This window comes from Dermacentor albipictus, chromosome 1, assembly GCF_038994185.2.
Source record: "Dermacentor albipictus isolate Rhodes 1998 colony chromosome 1, USDA_Dalb.pri_finalv2, whole genome shotgun sequence".
In the NCBI taxonomy this organism is placed as follows: Eukaryota; Metazoa; Arthropoda; class Arachnida; order Ixodida; family Ixodidae; genus Dermacentor; species Dermacentor albipictus.
Genome location: NC_091821.1, coordinates 356,227,593 through 356,252,169, shown reverse-complemented (window position 1 = coordinate 356,252,169; position 24,577 = coordinate 356,227,593). Strand labels below are relative to the sequence as shown.

General features: G+C 48.1%; 2 protein-coding genes across 2 annotated transcripts; both read right to left on the bottom strand.

Moving 5' to 3' along the window:
- Positions 1-11,052: 11,052 nt before the first annotated feature.
- On the bottom strand, positions 11,053-16,976 carry LOC135902300 (acidic mammalian chitinase-like). The gene is made up of 2 exons (XM_065432269.1): positions 16,295-16,976; positions 11,053-12,251 (listed from the first exon to the last, which is right to left on the bottom strand). The coding sequence occupies exons 1-2, from the start codon at positions 16,928-16,930 to the stop codon at positions 11,076-11,078; spliced, it is 1,812 nt and encodes a 603-aa protein (XP_065288341.1). The 5' UTR covers positions 16,931-16,976; the 3' UTR covers positions 11,053-11,075.
- A 4,530-nt stretch (positions 16,977-21,506) lies between these two features.
- On the bottom strand, positions 21,507-23,389 carry LOC135901926 (chitinase-3-like protein 1). The gene has a single exon (XM_065431768.1). The coding sequence runs from the start codon at positions 23,273-23,275 to the stop codon at positions 21,626-21,628; it is 1,650 nt and encodes a 549-aa protein (XP_065287840.1). The 5' UTR covers positions 23,276-23,389; the 3' UTR covers positions 21,507-21,625.
- Positions 23,390-24,577: the final 1,188 nt, after the last annotated feature.

The following is a 24,577-nucleotide window of genomic DNA, read 5'->3' as shown; positions in this document are numbered from 1 at the left end:
GTCGTGAGGGCCCTTTCACCTTCACTGAACGTCAAATCTTTTTTTGAAGAACTCCGTTCGGTGGCCACGACGGCTGAAACAGAACAGGAGGCAAACAAAATTTGCAAGCTGTTTCGCTTCCCCCGAGCCTCTCAGTGTTTCGGTTTGCGTTCGCGACTTCACCCGTTTGTAACCAAGTCACGATCGGCGCCCACCATTTCCTCTCTGCTTTTTTTTTGTACTTTCCGCCCAGAGACGGCACGGTCCCATCGCTCTGTGTGGCGCCACTTCTCGCTATCTCAATTCTCGCCGCTTCTTCGCTCTGTGCCCAACGTGTACGCGGCCACGCCGGTTTGTCACTGGCGTTTAGGCAGAGTCGTTTCGCGGCGGCCTATATTCTTGCGCGATTGCGACGACAATATATGGCGCCGCTGCCTCTGCTGCCTGCTCTATTCCTTTGGTAAATTCCGTGCCGTGCATATGCAGCCACCCTCGACGCCCTTCCGCGCTAGCTTTGGTTTCCAAGCGGGCTGCAGTGGCGGTGAGTTATTTGTTGTCAGTCGAGGCCGCCTTCGCAATGCGAGTGTACGAACGCGATACTGAATGCGAGCCGTCTGCATAGGCGAATAAAACGCGAACAGGACAATTCAAGCGCGAGAACGAAAACTTCAAGACTCCTATTGATATCGTTAAGGCGCAAACAAGAGTGGCGCCGCTCTCAATGCGTCAATCCAAGGTGCAGGTAGTTTTCTCCTGCAAAGACCAGTATACGGCATGCCAAAAATCTAGTTAGGAGCATTAGTCAATTGCACCACCTCGAACGCAGTGGTGCTTGCTGATAGTGAGAAGTGATGGGGGTGGACCTAGATTGGGAACTATTTTTCTGCAGACACCGTAACCGCTGTGCTCCAGAAGACAATCGGCGCTCCCACGTGGCCTCCCTGTCAAGGACGGTCTGAGACCAGTGCTGCTTAGCTTTGATGATCCAACGAAAACGGGCGTACTGAGCCCGGCATGACTGATAGTCATGTTCAATTTTCTAAACCAGCGATTTTTCGTGATCTGATGCGAATTTTTTCTATTCGGGTTTCACTTTGGCGTTTAATTGAAATGCAGCTCCGAAAATTGGTCGGGGCGCTTATCTCCTAACAAGTTTCGAAACTTACGTGCACAATGTCGGAAGCTTAAAGCGTGCTCTATGTTTGAAGAAATGGCAACAAAACGACGGACTACAAGGGGTAGCATACAGGGCGCCATTATATTATTCTGTACAGATACAAGCCACCAGAAGCGTACTCACCAACACGTGGATGTTTTGGTTTATGTGCCAGCAGCAATATAAGAGCGTTTAGCTGTGCGCGGACGCTTTAAGTTACTGCCACCGGGCCCAAAAACAAAATATAGTTCGTATTGAGCCTCAGGCATTTCGATAAGGGAAATGCTGATCGACTGAACCATTGAGTGGTATGCAGCACGCATCTACACAGGTTCATCGTGCAATGTTTTGATATAGCACGGCTTAAAATGGTAATTCACGTGCGCTCTTATATTCTTGAGCTACGGTCAATGCTGCTACCTAAAGTCAGTCACCTTAAAAATAATAAAAAAAGAAAAGAATGCGGTATCTTGATGCCTCTTGTTTGGCGACTACTGCTCGATAATAGCTCTGTCTCAAAGTTCCGCTCTTTGAACAAGTAGGTCACGCAATATCTTCAGGGCCACGTATCTGAAACTTAATGATTTTACTGCCACATGGTTTCGCTGTGAGATTGATGGTGTCGCAGAATCCACTCGCGGCTGGCTTTTTTATCGCCGCCGCTACCACGTGGTCCTCAAAAGTTCGAAGCGGGAAGACCAGCTCTGGGCCGTCCGGCAAGCCGAAGATACCTCCCACTGGTCCAAGGACTTCGAGCCGCCACCTGAGGCCCCCACAACAAAAACTGCCGGACCATTCTTTTCATTAAATTTGTTTGTTCTTTGCGTCCATTATACAGCCGTCAACAGCGTTAATAAGTGTGGACAAAGTGTTTTACCGTTGTGAGCAGGTTTATTTAGGTTCGCTTCAGATTGCATATCCTGTTCCTGATCTAACGGTTTGTCTGGGAGCAGGGAATAAGTAGCAGCGCGTTTTTGACCATTACAACATGTTTGATGACGCTGGGCTGGTGATACGCTGGGCGCTGTGGCCGAAGAGAGTTCGAGCATTAAGTGCGGCTACAGGTTGAAGTTTTTGTAGACGCCACCAAGCCGAATACTTGTTTTTACAAAGCTATATTCGATGTATAAGTGAATGTTGTTTTCGTTTGCGGGAAGAGGAGAAATAAATATTCAACCAATAAAGTATTGTGGTCGCTATGGTCACCGTCGTACGATATTGAAATTGAGAACTCTAAAAGGCAAAGTTTTTTGTGCAAAAAAATAAAAATCGGCGATTAGAGGAGCTGGTCAACACGACAGCGAGCAAAACATTTTAGAATGTCACGAATAATGAGACATCTTTCTTAGCTACGAATGACATGGCGCAAGCGCCTCCACATTTCTACGAACAGCCTTGACAGGAGCCTGTAAAGTGTAACTAATTGACTTGAGTGTTCTTTGTTCTAGTGAATGCTTCTGCGTGCACGTGCGTGTGTCTTTTTCCTCGTGTCATCATCCATACTCAGAGTACCACGCGCAACCAACAGCTATGTGGGCTAACCTCTTCAGTTATTTGTGATGTTATTATGTTAGTTACCATATACTAGTTTGTAGGGCTAACTCATTTAGTAATCTCATTGGGTTATGTCGCTTACACGAGGCACTGTTCATTTAAATATCATTTGTCCAGCATGCCAATATGTCCCAGCTGCGGTTGTGACAGGGACTTAGTCATTTTCATTTGTATTCGTAGACGCTTAACAACCTGGAGTGCTGGCTTGAGAAACGCTTTAGACATGCGACGCGACACGCGACTTCAGCTGCGGGATGTTATTGAAAGTTCACGATCTCCGATTTCTCAACTACACCCCCCTAAATCGTTTATGGTAGGTGAGCGAATGTTCAAGGTTGCGAGTACGAATCGAATACTACACGCTGACTATTTGTATTCGTATTGGAAAAGGAACTACTCAGTATTTTCATATATTCAATGCTGCTCAAGTATTTAGAAACAACCGAATGTTAAAGTCTGCTCATTACTGTTCTCTGTTTGCTAAGCAAAGTATGGTAAGTTATCAGAACTGGGCAACGACAAAAGTTTGCAATGTAGGAACAAAAGGAATAATGCAAGCAATATTTTTGGTTTCGAGGTGCCGGCCTATGTGAAAGCCTGGGATTTTGCTTGTTGTCTGTCAGGTAGTGTTTACGGAAGTGTAGTCATTTAGCAGCTATATTTTTACACTAAAACCTGTGGTGTTTTTCTTGCAACGAACACTTTCACATGCGTCTACCGCACACATGTCCTTCAATAGCTTTAATTGTCTTTTACTTTTCTACAACGTCAGATCTTTTTTTTTTCTGCTGCCCTATATTTATTATCGTTTTTGGAAAACTGGTCATTGAGTAGCCATTGCAACCAGGCAGTAAAGTTGTGGAGACGTAATTCTTGCAGTTATTTTTAATAACAATTAGTGATTTTGTGTCTAAAAGTGTTCCTTTGTTCCGGATAGATAGCTCTTTTGCTTGACCTGTCGGTACAGACATGGTACATGATTAAATAAAACTTAATTTTTCCATACATATATTTCGTCTGCGTACGACTATTCAAGTTTTCATTCGATATTCGATATTTCCATGCGGATTGGATTCGTTTTCGAAAACGTTTATGTTTGTCTACCTCTGTGTTGTGGCCTTTCCGCGGTGTAGAGGTCTAAATCAGACTCTGTAAATAAATTTCGTATTAGCTCACTTTGTGCGAGTGTATGAGTTGGTTCGTTTGCAATTTATTTTCTTTTTTTGTCGTCGCTTTCCTTATTTCCTCACCATCTCAGCTTGAGTAGCCCGCCAAGCCTGTCGCTAGGCTAACCTCTCCAAACATCATTAAAATTTCTCTTCATATTCAGGCATCATCAAAACTAATCTTACAGCAATCTAAACGCTATGGAGCAAGTGTATCGCGCTACTCGTCCGAATGCAGTCGAAAAATGCGACACGGGTCCCTAAGCCTCGGGAAGCCGGCCACCTCGGCGGCGGCTCTCCGGGCGAGCGCCAGCCGCCTCGAAGTCGAAGCGAGCGGCTGGCGCGTCGCGCTAAGAAGCCGCGTCTTTCTGAACACGTCGCGTCTGCGCCCGGGGAGTCGGCTCGCGTCGGGAAATGAGCGTTGAGGATGCGGCGTCACGTCCGCCGTTTTCTGCGAAGAAACCGTTTACTCGAGGAGTGCGTCGGCCCGGAGAGACAGAAGGCCGCGAGAAAGAAAGCCCCGAAGGAAGCAGAACGACGCAGCCAAGGTGCGTGGCCCCGGAAGGAGCGCTATAGGTGCTGCGGGATGATTCGAAAAACTATACACAGCGCGCAGTTATACACACACAGAGCGAGGGCGATACGGGAGGGGGGAGGACAAGGCGCGACGAACCGACGAAAAACGCTGCGAATGATTTATTACGTAGTCGGCAGGGGACCACGGCACCGACGAAACACCGGGCGAATTTCGGCCCCACTGCCGCCCCGCCGTCACCCACCGCGCGTTGTGAGATGCTTCGTCGTCCCCTTTGTTTTGCTACCGCTTCTTCGAGCGTACAACACGCTCGCTTTCCAGCTTCCGACTAAAGCTAATTTGCCGCAGAATACGTGGGCGACAGATTAAACGACTCTGAAGCAGTGCGGAAAATGAGAAACTGATATCAACGTCCGGGGTTTCGGGGAGCACACATGTTTCCTTCAAGTTCATATTGCAGCTGAAACTAGACGGAGAGCGTAACAAGTTTCTAGTACATCCGAGGACCTCACGCCCATGCGTAAACATGGAGTACGTTACTAGAATACGTAGTTAACCAAGTTGCTCATCCCATTGCAGCTTTGCGATATTTTCCATTACTGCAGATTTTCCGTTAGGTTGCACTTGAGTGGTAGTTGTTTGGAATCAGGAGTAGCACAGGTTGAGGATAAAAACGTTTTCTTTCATTTGATATTGCGCCGTTGCGTAATTTGTTCGGGACGATGACGTAGAAAGGAGGTGAACGTGCACATGCCTAATTGAACTCTCCTTGTCCTGTGTTTGGATATGTATATATTACTTTCCTTCATTTATGTTTAGATAACACATTTCAAGTCACCAATAACGCGCTCTATAGTTTTGAAATGAAACTCTGCTAACCAATTACTCGACGTTTCGACAGATATCACTATTGTGGCTTCATCCATACCAAATTATAACCAAAGTAGCACCTTGATGCTGTTTTGGATGACTGTTCTGTCACAAAAGGCTGCCATTTTACTTAGATGACAGTCCATGTGGAAAGATGTCACGATGCATGACGAATTGTGCTATTACAGGGTACACATGTCCACGTATGTCTAGCATCCTGTGATAAGAATGCACCGTCATCATTACGCTTCAAAGGATTAAGCTGCTTTCATACTTCATTGTGCTGAAGAAATCTACTCGAAAACTTATTTGAAGTCACAACACTAGCTGCACTGAAATAAAGCAAAACAAAACATAATCTAGCCGGGAAAAACAATTGGGTCTGATGAAGGAGAAAGAACGGTGCTTACGCGAAGCTGCAATCTGTAGTTCTCTAAACTGTAATTTTTGAAGATCTCTGCGAAGGTTCACTAAAAATATCAAGAAGCAATGCATTTGTGGGGCCCAGTGAGCGGCTGTAACACCACGCTGTATCTTGACTTTTGTTTTCATTTCAAGTTAACACAAACATCCTAGTAGTTTAATTTCCTTTAACTCCCGTGCGAGTGGGAGTTCGTGCGTGGAAGCACCGTTTTTCTGCACAAGGGATTCTTGCTGGCAAGTCAGGCGCTGCGATGTTGTGTGCTTCATAGTACCCAGCATTGTGCCATGTTTTTGTGTTTCGTAGTCTTTTATACTCTAAACTACTGCATGTACAGGTACACCGTCACCACCATCAACAGTGTCATAGGTTAAGTGAGATCTCTTCCGTCTTATGCAACACTTGGCGCTTCGCCTCTCTTGCTAAAAGAAATAATACACTCGAGTTTCGGTTCACTCCGTCGCAGTCGTACCTCTACAGCGTAAACTTCGGCAGGCGCCCTTCTGTCTACAAGCTCATGGCCACCGGTCCCCACGCGCCAAGAGAGCGCGGGAGCAAAACACTCGGGCGCAATGCCTCACGGAGCTGCGCGCTCCACTCGTTTCCCATCGAAGTTGTCGCCAGTGCGAAGAGGACTCTCTCTCCGGTGCGTCTTCAAACATATATTGTGTCTTCTTTTCTCGGAACGAGCCTCGGCTTCGCAAAAAGGCTCGACTCCGTGTACGGCGCGTGGGTCCACGCTGCATCTTGTTTCACCTCGCCAATTCGCTGGTTCTCACCCAGCGTGTTGCGCTCCGTCTCCTCTTGTTTTTTCTTTCTTCGCGCTTACTTTGTTTCGCTGGCGATGCGCGTGCGCTAGTTGTTTATAAAAGAGGTGCGGCGCGTCGACAGCAAGCAGCGAGGCGGTCGCACGCGTACGGCGCCGTGGAGAGTTATTCCTTTGGCGCTCCCTGGCGCGGGAGCGCACGACTTTTCGAGATTCATCAATCACTTGTTCGTTTTGGATGTGTCCCTGTTGCCGCCTGTTTTTCGTCTCCGGCGTCGTTGACGATGATGGCCGTGGCCGCTCGATGGTTCGTTTCCTTTTGACTTTAAGATTACCTGTCTTTTTCTTTCTCTACCCCCCCTTCCCGAGCTACTCACACGTTCCCTTTCGTGCGCGTTTCGGCGGTGCAGACCTTGTTGATTCGCTATAACTTGTTTCTATGGCAACCGTTATTCTGCCTGAATTCTGGATGCGCTTGCCCGGATGTCTGCATTCCCTTTTCTTCTTCTACTCAGTCCTCCTCACCGATCACTTGTATCTTGTACCGCTTCGCACGTTAAAGTACGCGGGCACATGCGAACTAACGCACGTCCACTCATACACACATATACACACGCACGCGCGCACGTGCGTGCATGTACATAAACACAAGCCCTACCATGCAGTAGTCAGCGCTAGAGCTGCCCATCCGCGACCCGTTAGCAGAAGATTTGCATTATCTGCTCTTCACATGACGATAAAGTGAAACCTACCAGTTCAAAGCACCGAAAGCACCGCACCCGGTATCGAACCCGAAAGAGAGAAAGGGAGAGAGATAATGTTTAATTAAAAGAAAAGCGGCGCATTGAAACAAACCTGCAGAAATGATGACAAGAAATGGTACTACGCTGCAGCTGCTGTCTTTAGCCATTTAGTTCTGCAATTTGCTACTTTCGCCGATCTCCGTGAAAGTTCATCAGGAATATCAAAAGGCAATGAACTTTTGGTTGTATTGAATCGCTGTAACGTCACGCTATCTCCGAACTTTAATTTCTCGTAGTAGTTGACGCTTCAGGCCACTGCGCTCTGGAGACGCCAACGAAGTGCGCGCGCTAATTCTGTTGATTATTCATCTGGCGTGATTGCTCAATCAATTTTGGATATGCCCTCTGCAAAAAGAACTAAATCTCAAAATTTATCGTTTCGTTATTTTTTTGTAATTCACATCTTTATAATATGTAGATACAATAGATTTCATATCTATGTCAGCTAAATTTTAAATCGCACAAATTGCCCTCTCCAGTTCTGATTTAAATTTTAATCCTCAAAATTAGGAACATATATTTTTTGAACTATTGCACTGCCAGATTCATGGTTAATCCCGCAAACTGGAGTATGCCAGGTCACTGAAGAACAACAACTACTACTACTATTACTGCTACTCAATACTGGACTATTGAACAAGATGCCCTGGATGCCTGTAATTGTTATATTTGTGTGTGTATGTGTAATGTGTATGTGTGGATCATTTCACGCATCGCCAAACTCATCTGCAGAGAGAAGCGTGCCAAGCATATGGCCAGGGAAACGTGCCCAGTGCTCACAAAATAATCTCTCTCTCTCTGGTATAATTCTTCCCTTTCCAATTTCCCTTCTACTACATTTTCATATAATTTATGTATTTATCACTATCTTAATAGTATTCTTTTTTCTAAGTGCCCCATCTTCTCCCATCTCCTATTGTCCGTAGGAAAACATAATAGAAATAAGTGGGGTAGGTGCAGGTGAAATGTGTGATCGTCATCTTAATCATTATGATAATCATTGTCATCACCACCATAAAGACAATGAGAAGGAAGAAGTCCAGTGTAGCCCCGAGTGTCGCGGGGAAATTCTATAAGGAAATTATAAAAACGGGAATTTGAAATTTGCGTTAGAGATTTGTGGGTTTACTCCTTTCTCACTACTGCATTTCCACGGCATGTGGCCCGAACAGTTACGAGGCACAGACCGCTCGAAAATAGAAGACGTTTATTTAGGGGTGTGTGATAGCTTTTATCTCATGAAGTGGGAAAGGAAGTGGGAGTGGAAAGAAAGAACGGAAGTATACTGGGCATGCGCAGAACTATCATGACGAAGACACAACACTCACCTTCTTTATTGCTCTTCAAGATATTTTTTACTCCTGAAAAGCTGTCTACTCTGGTACATATTCCTTTATTTCACCCGCGATTGGTTATTTCGGTATTTTCATGTATCTCTGTCTTCTCCTTCTACCCCCCATATTCATCGCTTACTTTTCACAGTAGGCTTTTGCCATTTCTTGAGGAGAGCATCATTGTCGTCATCCCCAGAAGAAACTGAATGTTACTGTTTTTGTATTTAGTATTATATTATTATTTTAGGTCCATGGCCTAGTCAGGTATAGGCAACATCACCATCACCATCATTATTGAAGCGTCGGCCCAGGAAGCTCTAGCTGCAATATGTAATAGTGCATGACCACGGCGCTGACAGCTTAAAGCACTTTGATGTTGGCATAATCAATGTGTCATCACTGCAGCGTGAACCGCTGGATATTATGTTGTACCTGCTGAAAGTTGCGCAGGTCTCTGCTTTTTTTTTATGCCTAAAGAACGGGATGAAACAACACAACGTCGCCGCCTGGCAGGGATGGGCTATTTCGCCTTTCGATACGTAACTTCTCGAAGCGCTTTTTTTGCCTGCAAATCTGGTTCTTTTTGCTTAATTCAATAGCACTTGTGACATCTGCTCCCCACTACTACCTCCGTTTCATACGATCACTACAGGCGAGCTCCATGTCCAGTATGATTATCCGACATTCGCAGAGCGACTGATGACCACAACTGAGCTCGCTAAGTATTTGTTTATTCGCTAACTTGACTGTAAACTACCTAAGAACAATTTTTTCTATTGTATAAGTCCATCGACCCAGGACAATGATTTCGCCCCACGGACACAACGAGACCTTGCGTCCACCTAAGGCCTCTTGTAGGGCACTGAACTCGCAGCTTATAGAAAAGCCCTGTGCCGTGCACAAGACTAGCAGTCGTTCTTTCCGCTCTCCTCAAATGTCTTCATAATTTTCTTCACCTTTAACCCTTGCTTCACGTTGAGTAGGCGGCTAGAGCACGTTGACCGTAGCTAATATCTCTGCTACGCCTGCTAATATAACGCAAAAATATATATAAAATATTTTTCTCCATGATGTACTTGAAGATTCGAAACTGTGGTTGCGTACAGTAAGCTTGCACTCCTCTCCGCTGAGCGGTGGCATTCGGGCGGGCAGCGCCAACGGCGTCAGCGCAGCGCCATGCTAGGCGTGCTGCGGGGCCGAACGCCCCTGGGAGCCTCGGTGGGCCAAAACCCGGCCGTCGTCTTCTACGTCGCCACCATGTTCACGCTCATCGTACTCGTCATGCACGTGTGGCTGCGCAAGCACAGCGAAGAGGCGGCCTCAAGGCTTGCCGCGCAACACCACCTCGCCAGGCAGCACCAAGGGTCCGGCCGGCACCGAGGTAGGTCCGCGCTCAACGACACTGACGGACGATACGTTAACGACGACGGCTACAGCGACCTAGAAACGCCAATCGCTGGCGCCGTGGATGACGAGTTCTTTTTGGCAACGCGGTCACTCAACACGAGCAACGTGAGCGTCGATGTCGTGAACGAGAAACTATCGACCGGTGGCGGGGTTCTGCAGAGCGCCCCAGACGAGCGAGGGAATTTAGACGAAACGTCCTGGTTCATCAAGTGGCTGAAGAAGAAACTTGGCCTTGGGCGGGTGCGAATCTCTGTCGAGACACGAGAACCCCCTGACAAAGTGCTGTAGACGCCGCTTTATTTGTTTCGTGAATTCGTGTTCATGGATATTTTGGCCTCATGTTCTGGCGCGAGAATTTCGGGCCGTATGAATGACGCATGAAGAAGAACGACTCGCGGGTGAAATAGCATCGAGACCAGCGAAATCAGCTGGCTGTGGAAACTTCGAAGAGCGCAAGTCATTGTAATTTTGTCGCCTGGCGTCTTTAATCACGGCATGGAGCAGTGGCCAGTGGTGTTTTTCTGCACATTAAACCATCCTCGCTTGATTCCGTAATTTTTTAAAGAAGCGTGTCGTGATCGCTCTTTTGAATCTAGTAGTATATAGGTGAAGCACATTTTCTGCGGCTCACGGTATCCCTAAACCGGAACTTTAAAGTAATAATCTGCAATTCCTGTAGGAAAAGCCCACTTTGACCTAGTGCTTTTCGACTGTGACATTTACAGGGACCGTATTTATTGAAGGCGGCATCGAAGCGAAAACGTGGAATGCCTGTGTTGGTGTTGAGCAGATATATGATCTTATAACGGACAGAAGTTTGTACTACCATTGATACTACGTGCAATACTTCAGTAGTACAGCGCAGGCCACTTTCGCTAAAGTGCTACATGGCAAGTGCTATTTCTAAGATGGGGTAAATGGGCTTAAATACTCCTTTAGTATTATTAATCAACCAAGTTTGCTATCTTGCTGTGCCGCACGCTAATATGCCGCTTTAGACAGTTACGATCCACTCCGTAAATGATAACATTACTATATTCAGCATAGAACACATTACCGAAGTCGCTGCAGGAGCTGGGTTCTTTTATTTCACCCGGCCAGATTCGAAGAGGACGTTGTAAAGGACGCCGCTGAAGGGGAACTTGCCCAACCCGCAGAAACCGCAGTAGTCATCCCAGTTCATGTCCCAAATGCCGAAGCAGCCGCCATGTTTTGTGGCGTTTGCAAGGGCGTACATGACCTTCCGGTACACCTTCGGATTCATGTAGGACACAAAGTTCCTCCCCCTGATCGCAACCACGCTGTACTTGGTGTCATCTTCGATTTCGTACGTGGCCTTGCACACGTCATCGAACGCCAGGCGTCCCGCTTGTCCCGATCCAGGAAACGCCTTTCCGGGACCCAGAGCCATATTTCCGGGGTTGCTTCTGTTTGTAGTACGAGCCATGGTAAAGGACCAGCCGGCAAGGGATGTCATGTAGCAGAGATGGTACCTGCCGTCCTTGCGAAGGATGTTGTCCTTGGTCTCCCAGAGGATGCGGTTGTACTTGTATAGAAAGTCCACTTTGAACGGCGTGAAGGTCCTCGCAAAGGAAGGCTGCTGGGCGGCCGTCACTGGTGGCGTAACGAGGATGCTGTATGGGGCGAGAAGAGCAACTAAGGCCGGCATATCGAAGTGCTCTCGCAACTGCTGCTCGTACGGTACGACTGTGCCAACCAGTTTGCCCGTCAGCTTGTACAGCTCCTTCATCAGCCTCAGAAGCTTGACGTGCAGCTGGGTCTCCTGCAGGGACGGGTACGTCCAGTACAGGAAGACGCCGCCGAAGTCATACGCCTTCAGCCAGCTGAGGATGTTCATGGCGAGTGTGAGGGCCGATTTTTCGTCGCGGCAAGCCACCGCGAACTTCCCATTGGAGGCTTCGCCATCGCCAACGGCAAGCCAGAATCGGGTGACCTCCGTTTTTCGTGGCAGGTTTTGTACGAGACGCAGCGTCTCTGGCGTCGTGGTTACGTTGAAGAACTGGTCAAGGCCGAAGCAACAGTACACGATGTCTGTGCAGAGGTGCGTTGGTAGGTCGCTCGGTTGCAGTTCTAGCGAGTTGCACGTCCGCGGGTGGTGGCGCCCGTTACTGCCGCTTCGGCTACCATGAACCATGCAGACGGATCGTGCCGTGCGGCTCAACGCACTCTCGGGCAACAGCGTGGATGGGAGATCAGCGTCTTCAGACACAATTTCGATGGCGGTGTCCTTGGCAACTACCTGAAGCGAAAGCGAATAAAGGCAGCTTAAAGCTCACTGATGGCAGTACCCATGTTCACACGTAGGACGCAAACAACGTTTCCACCATTCATCACTGTAGACGTTTAGCTAAGATTTCTCCACCAGTAAGAAGGTCGAGTCAATAGCCAATACATGATGTAAACGTTACACGCACATTTCAGCGCTCCTTGCTGGCAATAATACACTGGCTCTAATTACTAAGTGTTGTTTTGAGAAGTCTTTGATACAATTTCTAGTACATGTGTGTGTATCATTGTGAACTGCACAATACAATTTGCAATATGTCTCTGCAGCTAACATGTAGCAATCATCTTTATGCACAGCACTGTGATTTGTACAATGTATAAATGACAATTTACCGCGAGACGAAATTTACACTCTGTAAGCGAAACTTTCTTCACAAGGTTTTGCTTGTTGTCGTGCCGATGTCCATGCACGATTGTATATACTGCACGTACATTAACCGACAATGTAGTACCAGCGGTCTACCTGCCTTCTGATTAATAAAACAATTTATCACGTAATGACTGCTGTACATTCAATATAGGATCATATAGGTACATTTAAAACGCAGACATTATGGTACGATAGTGCATTGGCTTACTTGATTTTGTTATTTTTTTGTATTTCGGCTATCCCATTCTTGGTCAACTTACGTGCTACCGGCTATCTGTAACACAAAGTGTACAGAGTCCCTAAATCTAGATGTAAACGACGTAGATGTTTATATAAATGCTAACAGGTGTCGTCCTTCTGAGTGTGTATGCCTGTCATCACCATTATTCCCTGGGCAAGTGCCATACATCGTGGTTGTCTTCGTAACATCGCCGCGTAGACGTCTCACACTGTGTATCTGCCCGACTTGGTGTTTCCATTTCGACATTGCTTGTTAACGGTGTGGTGTATAAACATAAACATTCCACGAGATAAAAACTGCCACTTAGGTGCTGCATAAAATAAGCATTATATGAGATACGCATTGAATATCATGATAATAAACACAAATGTACGCATTGCATTTAGCTATACATCATTTAATTACACCTTCATATAGCTTCGCTTCACATAGGTTACAACACGCTCATTGCATAGATCTGCATAATCTTTTACCGTGGCTAAGCCTTAAACTAATGCATTTTGTAAATGCCCATCGATAACTCATCATACGTCAGGAGGCACAAGGCAAGTGCCCTTGCAATGCTAATTATTAGTCGCTAAGTAATTATTGCAAAGTTTCGTAAGTGAAAGAAGATATCGGTGGGCATAAATAACAATATGGTTTAATAGCAACGTTGTGCACCAGTAACATCAATTGACCTTTTTCGAAGTGTTTGTTCTTGTCGTAAACATTAAGAAGCTTTAGCTTGGACCCAACTCCAACGCCGCCTATTCAAATAGATGTAAAACGCAAAAAATCTTTTCTGAGATAACCCCTGAACCAATTTTAATTACATTTGTTGCATCTGAAAGAGAAGCTAAATTCTAGTGACTGTTTGAAGCGGAATTTAGATATAGGGCCTAAATTTTCTGAAAAGAATTTTTAAAAATTGGAACGTTCGAAAAAAATAGAAGCACGAAGTTTACAAATTATTAGCTTTGTATCAAGAACAGATATCGCGGTTCTGTAAGCGGCATTCATTAGATCATTCAAGCGGAAAAATTCGATATGTCAATTTATACCTTACCTGAATTTGTTACGTTGAGTACGAGGGTTCTGCAAAATCTGTATTTCCATACTAGTAATCTTTTTCAGATTCACGTCTAACATAAATTTTGTCCGCTTTATATGTACTATCATATGCAATTCATTGAATTGTGATATCAATTTTCATTGCTGAGTTACAGAGTTTTAAACTTGATACTTTCGTTTGCTGAAAATGTGCAATTTTTGGCAACTTTAAAAAAAATTACAAGCTAAATAAAATATTCGAAATACACAGTAACTAGATTTTAAGTTTTCCTTTAAATGCAACAAATCTCGTTGAATTCGGTGTAGTGGTTGCAGAGAAAAATTAATTCTCCTTTTACATGTACATAGATAGGAGCACCCGAGCTGAAGCTTCCTCTTACGCGAACTTAACAGGTTTTACTGGGCTCATGAACGTTGCGATGCCGATTCCGAATACGTCCTAGGAACTTCAGACATTCAGGAGATTCGCATAATTATAGGTACCAATAAAATAAGCCTGAAATTTTATTTAGCCTCTGGCGCCCATTGTATGAATGCGCTTTACATTGTGCGGCAGCAAGCCTTTGTGTAATCTGGGATATACGTAGGCTAGTAGACTGTTGGTTCCGAGCATGCAGTTTCCTGCTGCAATTAGTATATAGGGAAAGTATGGTGCTGCCATCGTTCAGCCGCCATGAGAATGATGGTTAGTACACAGATTTGTCTAATCTTCATGCTTGCGGTTTCAGACATTCATGTAGCTTTAGTTACTACACGGCCTTTATCGCCCTAAAATTCGAACCAGTCCTACTTTTCTAAACGCAGAAGTCAGTGTGTCTGCATAATCATCGCGAATTGATGCATTTCTAACGCAACATTTTGTTGGAAAGGATCAATTTGCGAAGTAACAAGCTCGTTTTTAACCGGAAGGACGTGATTTAGGCCAATCCATCACTAGGATGCTGGTATGCTATTCTGGAAACTGTCCAATTTAGCCATATTGTCACGTGGTAGTGACGGTGAAGAAAGAAGCAGTATGGTGGAATACAAAACTAGCTTTTATTGGGCAAACCTGTGCCCACAACACAGGCTACACTTATAGCACAACGATAGCGGCGAACACGGTCGGCGATCGTCGGAAATCTGATCAGCGGGTCAAGCGCGTCGGCTTTTATAGATCAGTCGTGGAATGTTCCAGATTAACCGATGGGACCCGCGTGCCTTCCACAAAGTTTTGCACTATTCACGTCGCGCATACATGCAATCAGATTACACAAGTTGCGTTGAAAGACAGTGGAGGGAACCATCGATAACATTCCAGAAACTTCTTTTACATGCTGGCGTGTCCTGCGCTGCACGATAACATTTGTTAGGCGGCCAAACGTGGTCGCCCGATAAAGATAAGTACACGTGTCATTACCCCCCTCTTAAAAAGCATCGACCCGATGCTGCATACAAACGAAAGTAATAAATAAGCACTCGTAGCAAAGAAAACAACAAAATAAGGGAAGTTCGTTAGCGTCCGTAAAACGGTTTAAGACGCACCACGTGGACCACTTCAGGGCGGCACCACTGTGAATGCGAAATGCCGTCTGGCACGACCTCATAGTCCAGTGCGCCAATACGTCGGATGACCTTGTAGGGTCCGAAATAGTGTCGCAGTAGTTTCTCACTCAGTCCTCTTCGGCTATTCGCCGAAGAGGACTGAGTGATTCTCTATTGATGATGTTTTGAGCCAATCGGAGATGCCGTAGCTGCCCTTGCTGCCCATCAAAGTTCCCTCTAGTAATCTTTAACCGTAGTGATCTAGTAACCATAGGTACCGTATGGTTAACAGCGTGACAGACATTCGATATAGCTATGTGCTCGCCAGCGTCGAGTTGCAAAATAAAAAAAAATGATGACCTCCCTGATCTGTGTGGAGTTGTCTGTGTGACCATCTAATCAATTAGTCATATCATAAGAAGCGAACAAACACTGACACCAAGGACAACATAGGGGAAATTACTTGTGCTTAATAAATGAAACCCACTACCTTCGCTAAATGCGAAGGTTGTGGGTTCGGTTCCCACCTGCGGCAAGTTGTTTTTTCATCCACTTTAATTTCCATTAATTTATCGTTTCTTTGTTTCATTTATTAAGCACAAGTAATTTCCGCTATGTTGTCCTTGGTGTCAGTGTTTGTTGGCTTCTTATGATATGTCTAATAAAAATCGGGCCCCTCGGTTAGCCCCCTTTCTTCTCGTTCATCTAATAAATTGCCATATAACCTGCGGAACTACGCCCGGTGGACCTGTGCCTACGGATCATGAGGACAATAACAATGGTCTCAAGAAACGAGGGTTCTCTTTACCTCCTCGTTGTCAAACACCCGCTTGGGAAGGTAGCTTCCGGACGGCGGTCGCCGTCTCGCGGCCGCCTTCTTGGCAGGCCCAGCAGCGGAAGCAGCAGCGGCGGCAGCGGCGGCGGTGGCGTTGACGGGCTTCGAGACGCCGTCTTCGCCGGGGTCCGGCTCGAGCAGGTCGAACTTGCCGGTGCGCTTGCGCCCAGCGGTGACGCCGCGCAGGACCATGAGGTCGCGGAAGGACGCGTTGTCGATCATGCGCGTCTGGAGCAGCACGACCAGGGCGAACATTACTACGAGGGTCATCACGATGCACATGACTGAGGTCGAATTTTCGAGTTGCGTCGGCCCAGGGCCACCCGCGGCGCCGGTCGTCTCGGGACCAGCCGCGGGGCGGCCGCCCGGCCGAGCGACCGTCACCGGCAGCGCTGCCTCCGTCGTGAGGTTTCGTCCTGGGGGCTGGAGAGGTCTTGCGGAGCGTCCGCTTCGCCCCGCTTCACTTGTTCTTCTTCCTCGTTCCCGTGCCGCATGCCCTCGCGGTGACCTCGCCCACCAAAATCCGACCCGATTGGATGTGGCCAGCAAAGCTTGGAAGTGCCTGCCCAGCTTTAAACTGCAGCTATACTTAACAAAATTTTTCTCCATTGTCGAGCTGGTTTTAAAGAGAAGCTGTTTATGGCTGGGGTTCCATGCATTTCTCGTCTCCGTCAAGAAATCTGAGTGAACAAGAACTATCATCATCATCAATAGCTCGTGCCACTGCTCGGGCGTTCGTCGTCGTCTTATACCACAGCTGGCTCTTCGGCGTCCCTCGACGCAACTGCGCGAACGAGCTCGTGCTACTGCTCGCGCGTTCGTCGTCGTCTTCCATGGGTGGCTCCGTTGCGTTGCCACTCATCAAGCCGGCGTTCCCGTACTACCCATCCCTCTGCGAAGCCGCTGATGGCACTGGCCCACTCATAGTCTGTGCGGTGAATGAATGAATGAATGAATGAATGAATGAATGAATGAATGAATGAATGAATGAATGAATGAAGAACTTTTATTTCCACCGAAAAGGGGCTATCCGTGATTTCTCCTTCAAATTGTTTGCCTCAACGTATCGCGAAATGAAAACGCGAATGCATATAAAGGATGTACAACGCGAATGAACGCGGGTGTATAAAAATAAATCTGTGTGCGTACCATCAGTCACAATGACCACCGATCAAGACAATAAATATATTCGCACCTTTGTTCAAAATTCTGTGTCACCTCGTTGTCGTGTGCTACACAGTTTCGCTGGTCATTCACTCTCACAGGGTGGAATGGCTCATCATATTTTGAGTTCTCGGTTTTATCACCGTTGCAACGCAAGAAACCCAGTATTAAAGGATTCTTCGTGTTTGTAAAGGAGGAGGAGGAAGAGGAAGAACGTTTATAGAAAAAAAATGAAAATGCAGCGCGCACCTTCACAGTGTCTGCTTCCCTAGGCAGGCGAAGAAGCGCGATGGTCATTTTCATCTAAAGAGAATCAGTTTTGTAGTGCAATTAGTATTCTTTAGGGATTCCCCCTCCTATGTTCAGTTTGTCCGTTTGTGTCTATTCTGTTTCACCCAGTGATCCAAGTTACAAATGGTCTGCTAGCTGCCACTAGTTCCAAGTTTCCTAATGCCGGTATGTGCTGACTTGTGTCTTGCAGATAAGACGGCATGGGCCGCTGGGTATGTGGCCGAATCGACAACTTGCTGATGGCTGCGCTCTGACCTAGTAGACTGCTTGGTTCACTGGATATTTGCCATAGGGTAATTCGACATGTGGTATGTGATATTGATATGTGCTACAGTCTTCGTCCATCCCCTAGAATGAATGCGCCGAGGTGACCAAAGGGATATGTAGCCTTAAATATGTTAAAGCGATAGCGCCCCATCCGCAACAGACATCTGTGCATCGAGCACGGCCGCTTGATGGATAGCCATTGCAACAACGTCGCAACCAGGATACTAGGGATAGGGGGATTTGCTACGGAGTTTCAACTGGGTACAGCGATTACATGATATATTGCGCCGCGGTATATTACTCGGCATTGCGGCTGGCAGCAAGACTGTCACTTGGTGGGCCTACCGATGCGCCCGCCAGGTTGCGCGATTCACGGGTCCCATGGGGATAGAATAGACATCATAATAATGATCATAATATATAAAACATATCCCCATCACCAACTGCACACCCATTATAAGAAATATTGCTTGTCGCATTAAGGTCGCCAATCATATGTAAAAAATCGATGCACTGCAAACTTAAAAAGCTTTTTTTTTGTCTGTTTGTTACCGTGATTGATGTGTGCTTATGATCTTGTGAAAGATGTGTGCGCAGTGTTCACAGCACAATGTTTAGAGCAGCCTGAATACAGCTGTATCAATACCCCCTTTGTAAGGCCATCTAAACAACTGTGGATGATAGGCTTGCACAAATGTAGACGGTAAGGATAGTATAGGAATAACCTTTTTGAAGTGGCGGCAAACGACGGTTTAACGCGTCGTGAGGCTGGCCAAGCGTCGACCCAGTGTTATGCCCTACTCTGTACGACCCCGGTTCGTCCCGTTTGTGGTGGGTCGTGAGGCTTGTGCTTTTCGATATCACCCCAGGTCTGCTGGACGACCCATAGTTGCGTGTCCTTGTCTATAGACTGCACTGCGATTTGAAGTTAGGGCGTGTATGTCCTGGAGGTAGCTTCGGTCAGGAACCTGGTGTGGTGACATTGCGTACGAGCGCGACGCGTATTCGTGTCGGAATGAACAGTCGACGAGCCGCGCTCAAGGTGACGAAAGGAAAAAAGCCCCTTGTTTATTGTGCTGGCCGATAGTATACACTTGAGGGGCGGGGGGACGTCATGTGGTAAAGTAGCTTGGCGCACGCAGTTGGCGCCCAGCTATCTGTCGTGACGTCCCACGCCGCACATAGGCAGGCGATAACAGCACATCTGGCACAGTCCCACATGATGTGCCATTGGTCTGCCGAACCCACTGCAGAAACACCGCCCACACGACTTGGATAGAGTTCTGGGTGAAGCACGTGTAGTACTGCCGGGGCGAGGCGTGACCCGTTCCCTGTCTGCCTTGGATGACGGCCTCCTCCCGACAGAGTGCCGGGTGGGGAGGCGGCATTGTCCGTCGAGCTAAGCGGTAACACTTGGTGACTTCGCCATGACTGGTCACTCGGTCCTTGGTTTCGAACCACGGCGCGGAACGGTAACTCTCGGGGCCGCGGAGGGTAAGCGCTCGCGCCGCCAAATGGGCCATCTCGTTGAGATTCGGTGAGGATGCACACTCGCCGGCGTGCGCCAGGAACCACCTGATACGGATGGTTCTGCCGTGGTGTTGGAGCTGGAGCTTGCCGGTGATGGCGGCCGCCGGCGCACATACTCGCTCCTTGGCAGAGCCGCGCATGGCGTTCCTCGAGTCAAGACGGTAATACTTCAGCGTAGCCAAATAATATGCGATCCCCCCCACCCAAAAAAAAAACAAGAAATTAATAGTAAACAAGTGATGCGCACTACAAGTTAGCATTACTCTGTCTTTCCATAGCAGCTGTATTTAGTTCATAACATCGCAACAAATGAATGCTAAACAGCTGTTAACGTTTGAGGCCTTGTTCGTTCATTCGAATTGCAGCCAGTGCCATGCAAGAAAACATCAGTCCGCGTTGGCCGAAAGTCTTGTTTACCGATGTTTTCAATAGCCTTAGCCATGACTGGCGCAGGGACAAGCCCTGCAAAACAACCAAACGTCTATGCATTGACAATAGCACATGAGAATTTAAGAATAGGTGTAGGCTTTGAGTTTTAGCTGCTACGGATATGTTCATAATACAGCATTCACTTTACTTCATGTATGAAACATTCACCATGTAACTTTCCTGTCACGTTTTTGTATCATATTGCGCTTGCTCCCAATCAATTTTTTCTTCTGTTTGCACTATGTTACCTTATTGCAAATATTCTTTCTTGATGTACTTATTCAGCAGTTTTTCTTCATTTATTTGAACTTATCATCTTATTCCGAACAGATGGATTCCTGGACTTTTCCCCGCGCCCCCTTTTGTGGGCACGCTCTAGATTTGCGGCCCACGTTCTACGACTCCTCCTCCTTTATTGACAATGAACGCGGTTTGAACGTATTTTCGGAGTAAACTGCCTCCACAGCGCAGCGAACTTTTTGACGTATTAGCTGAGTGGCACAAGGCTTAAATTTCTGGTGATTTCTCAAAAATAGTTTCCCGCTACCTAAATGAATGAATGAATTCCATCTAGTGCAATAACTATGACTTTGAAGGGCTTAGCTTTCCAGTTATTTTGTGCTTGAATGCATAAAACGACGTTTTGTTAAGAATGCAGCTGAAACGCCAATGCATTTCTCCGCAAAGTTCGGAAATTAATATCTCAAAGCTGCATGGTGTCGTCCTGAGAATTCGTTCCAAGTGGATCCGCCTTGCGAACTGCATGGCTAGAATTTGTAAATAGCAATGGAGCATGAGGTAAATAGTTAAAAAGTTAAGTAGCGATTTTTTTGTTAGTCGATTATGGATAATTTTTTGTGCAAGTAGTGTCCGCCGCTTCGAGTAGACCATCTCATGAACTAGCATTGATATTTACCACAGACAACCTTTAGGAATTCAGTGTTCGCTGAAGGAGGAGGAGCAAAGCCCACAGTATATCATTGCACCTGGGAGTGCCCACACCCTCCGGGCTACTCCCCTATTCCTTCCCCTTCCCCTTCCTCCTGGGAGACTGCGCTGGCCAGCTCAGACCCGCAAGAGCAGCGCTGGCTGATCCGGCGGGCACGCGGAGTGGCGCGAGCCAATGGGGCCCTGAACTAAGGGCTTCACCCTGCAAAGAAGTCGCCCAAACTCATGATAAATAAATGTTTTCTCTCTCTCTTTCTCTCTGGCTGAAACACCTTGTATATAACGAAGTGGCGCAACAGCGCTGTCATATTAGTGATAAACTAGCTCCATGAAGTACTTTTATGTGTCACTGCAAGGATTGCATGCGGACTGTTTGTAGGAAGAGGAAATAGCTTTATTATCCGGCTGTTCAGCGCATTAAACCTCAGCAATCGCCTTCCAACAGAACGTTACGACTTTCCACACTATAAATAAATTGGCGTAAGTCATAAGACATTTTTGTCGTTAAGATGCCGCATTCTATTACTCAAGCCACGACAGAAATCGAAAACTTGCGAAAGCAAACATAACAATATATTGAAGGTAAACAAAGATAAAATAACGCATTGAATGATGCGTGCGCAGGCATTCGGATGAACACGGCTGGATGAGCAAACACTGCTCAAACGTGTCCCTTCAGCCGCGACTGGCATTGTTTGTGGCACGTGGGCGCTTCGTCACCTTCTCTATAGCACGCTCTGTATTGAAAATAGTTTGGACCAAGGGATATGTCCCTTGGCCGCAGTGTCCGGCAAAATCGTCCCAGAAGGGGTCCCAGATGCCCAGGCATCGCGTGCCACCGGTCACCTTCATGAGTGCTCGCACGAACGCCTCGATTGAACGAGGCGTCGGGTGCGAGATCCACTGGTTCCCGTACAGAGCCACTCGGCAGTACGGACGGTCTTGCGTCGCGTCCCAGCGATGTCGAAGGCACAGCTCGTCATAGGCGAGTCGACCCGGCGAACGCGTGCTGCGGCCTTCCTGCCCGGGACCCGAGGATTCGACGCCTTCGTCGGTCGTGTTATCTTCGGCGTCGGTCGTAAACAACGTGTACGACGTGGACGTGACGTCGAGAGGGTAACAGAGCTGGAAGCGCCCGCTGCGGCGATGGCCGCGAACCGTGTACTGCGTCTCGCGGAAGGCCTCGGCGTAGCGCTCGACGACGTCCTGAGTCCACTTGAGGGCCGTCTTTCCGTAGGTGGGTGGCACGGGCTCGGTGGGGTCGACAAGGATGCTGTAGTCGTCCATGAGGTCGACCAGATCGCGCATGTCGTAGCGCTCGCGCAGCCGGTGGTCGAGCGGCACGACGACGCCCACAGAGTGGTCCAGGCGCCGGAACGAGGCGCGCATGATGCGCAGTAGGTCGATGAGCCCGTTCATCTCGTGAATCTCGGGGAACTTCCAGTAGAGCAGCAGGCCGTCGAAGGACTGCGCCTCGAGCCAGTCGACCGCGTTCGCCACGAACAGCGACGCAAGCGATTCCTCGCGCGTTATCTTGCTGTAGGCGCCCCGGTCCTCTTCGCTCGCTTCGCCCCCGTCTCGACCGCCCACCGCGATCCAGACCCGAAGGAAGGAGTTCTTGCTCTTCAGCTCACTGAATTTGCGCCAGCCGTGCCGGAAGACGTCCACCGTCGCGTCGCCCGGTTTGATGGTGACGTCGGACGCGTTGATACCGGCGCAGCAGTACACGGCATCTGTGCACAGGTGGTACGGGAAGACATCGATGCCGAAGTTGTGGCCGGCCCGCGAGCGTGTCTTGCGCCGTGCCTGGTACACGCACACAGACCGGTACCGGTGGTACATCACGTCCGGCCAGAGCGTGTACGATGCCGGAGTTGCGTTGGTGGGCGCCTCCTCAGCCGCCGGGGAATGCGGCTCGGCGGGGTGACGCGTTGGTGGGTCGCCAAGCTGTCCCGACCCTAAACCCTTGTGTCGTGACGACGCGGTCTTGCGACCCGGTGAAGGGACGGTCGTCTTGTTGCGCTGTGTCCTGGCGTTGGCAGTGGCAGGCGGTCGTGGCTGGCTGGTGGCGTTGGAAACGAACAGTTTATCGGGGTTGAAGCTCATATTAAAGCCGAGTAAGTCCTGGATAGTGGACGATTCCACGAGGTAGATTTGAAGCGTCACCATCAGGGCGAACATTACTACGAGGGTGAGTGCGACGCAGACGGTGGAGGTGAGCGCGTCCGCCTGCTCGTCCGGCGCCGGGGGTGGTCGGGGCGGCGGGGCGAGGCGCTGCACAACGCGGTGGTTGGGCAGCCTCGCCACCGCGGCGGGTGCCTCCATGGCTGGCGGTGAACTCGCGGGCCTGCCAGGCTGCCGCCGTTCGCCGGTGTCGCAGTCGGGTTCCAGTACGAGCGGCTCGGAGCTGGCCGTGTTCGCGGCCGTTCCCTTCGAAGCGCTTTCTTCTTCTGCGCGCGCTCGCGTGGCCAGTTCGTGTCCACGGGGCTACCTGCGCATCTCGTCGTCGTCTTATTCATTCGTGCTTCGGAGCCTACGTTACACCAGGGTCCTTCAATGAAAAGTATTGAACTCTGGTTATACTCTTATGTGATCGCTATGTATGAGAAATGGCTTCTTCTGTCGTCAAATATAATGCTTTGCAACTTGAGCGCGTAAAATCTGAAGTAACTAGTAGGCCTACGTTAGCTTGGTCTCCAAATACAGGTGAATGACACTTTTTAAATGCGGGGCATTTATATGCCTAGTCGGAACCAAGGTAAAACGCGAGGCCCTCTAGGGTCACAGAGTTTGTCACCAATGCGCCCGTTTACTGGCCGGCTCGGCCTTTCCTTGACCCTCGCGCATGCTCGCTCCCAAACCGCTACTGAATTGACGCCTGCTTTCTTTGCTCACAGATGCGGGTGTGAGCACCTCAAGTAGACGTGGCTAGGATGCGCTAACTCCACTATGTTGCGCGTAGGCCGCTACTTGCAGATAGAACAATGAGCTCTCGAAAATATCAAGCGGAAGGGGAGCGTAAGTGTGCAAAGGCTCTGCAGAAAGTATAGGTATGCGATACGTACTGAAGTAGCAAGGCAGGAGGCAAAGTGATGGACCGACAAGATATACGTGTGGCCATGGAGTGCGAGCAACAAGCGAAGCGAAGCGCGGTCGAAGAACAGTGGCACGCCAAGTGAACGGCGCGAGAAGCGGCGCCGAACACAGGCACATATACTTTCGAAAGCACTTTTGTCGAAGACAAATTAAATGTGGCGTGAAGCGTCTGCGACTGCTTTCTGTTTCCGACCGTAAGTAGTCAGGGTGTCGCGGACCCCGCATGTGGCGGTCCTCGAGTGAGCGTTTCACGGGAAGGACGTAAGACTGTTCGGGTTTTGCTCCACGTCCAGCGGAGAGATGCTTAGATAATCGTGGAGGATGGTTTTCGTCATTTTCTTTGTGTTGTTGTTCAGAAGACCACTCTTGCACTTTGGAGGGTCACTCTCATTATATGGCGCTGGCATTTAGCCGCTTCTATATTGTAGCCATATCCTTCCGCTCTTATATATTTTCTTCTAGTAGAGTAAGAAAACCCTTTGTTCATATACACTCACTTTCATCATATCTTCTTTAAAGTGTCAAAGCTCT

Bases quoted from the DNA above. Each gene is read 5' to 3' on its own strand.
- LOC135902300 (XM_065432269.1), bottom strand. From the start codon at position 16,930: ATGGAGAAAAATTTTGTTAAGTATAGCTGCAGTTTAAAGCTGGGCAGG. The intron at 12,252-16,294 runs GTAAAGAGAACC...CTTTCGCTTCAG, and splicing joins GGGTGTTTGACAACGAGGAG to GTAGTTGCCAAGGACACCGC.
- LOC135901926 (XM_065431768.1), bottom strand. From the start codon at position 23,275: ATGGAGGCACCCGCCGCGGTGGCGAGGCTGCCCAACCACCGCGTTGTG.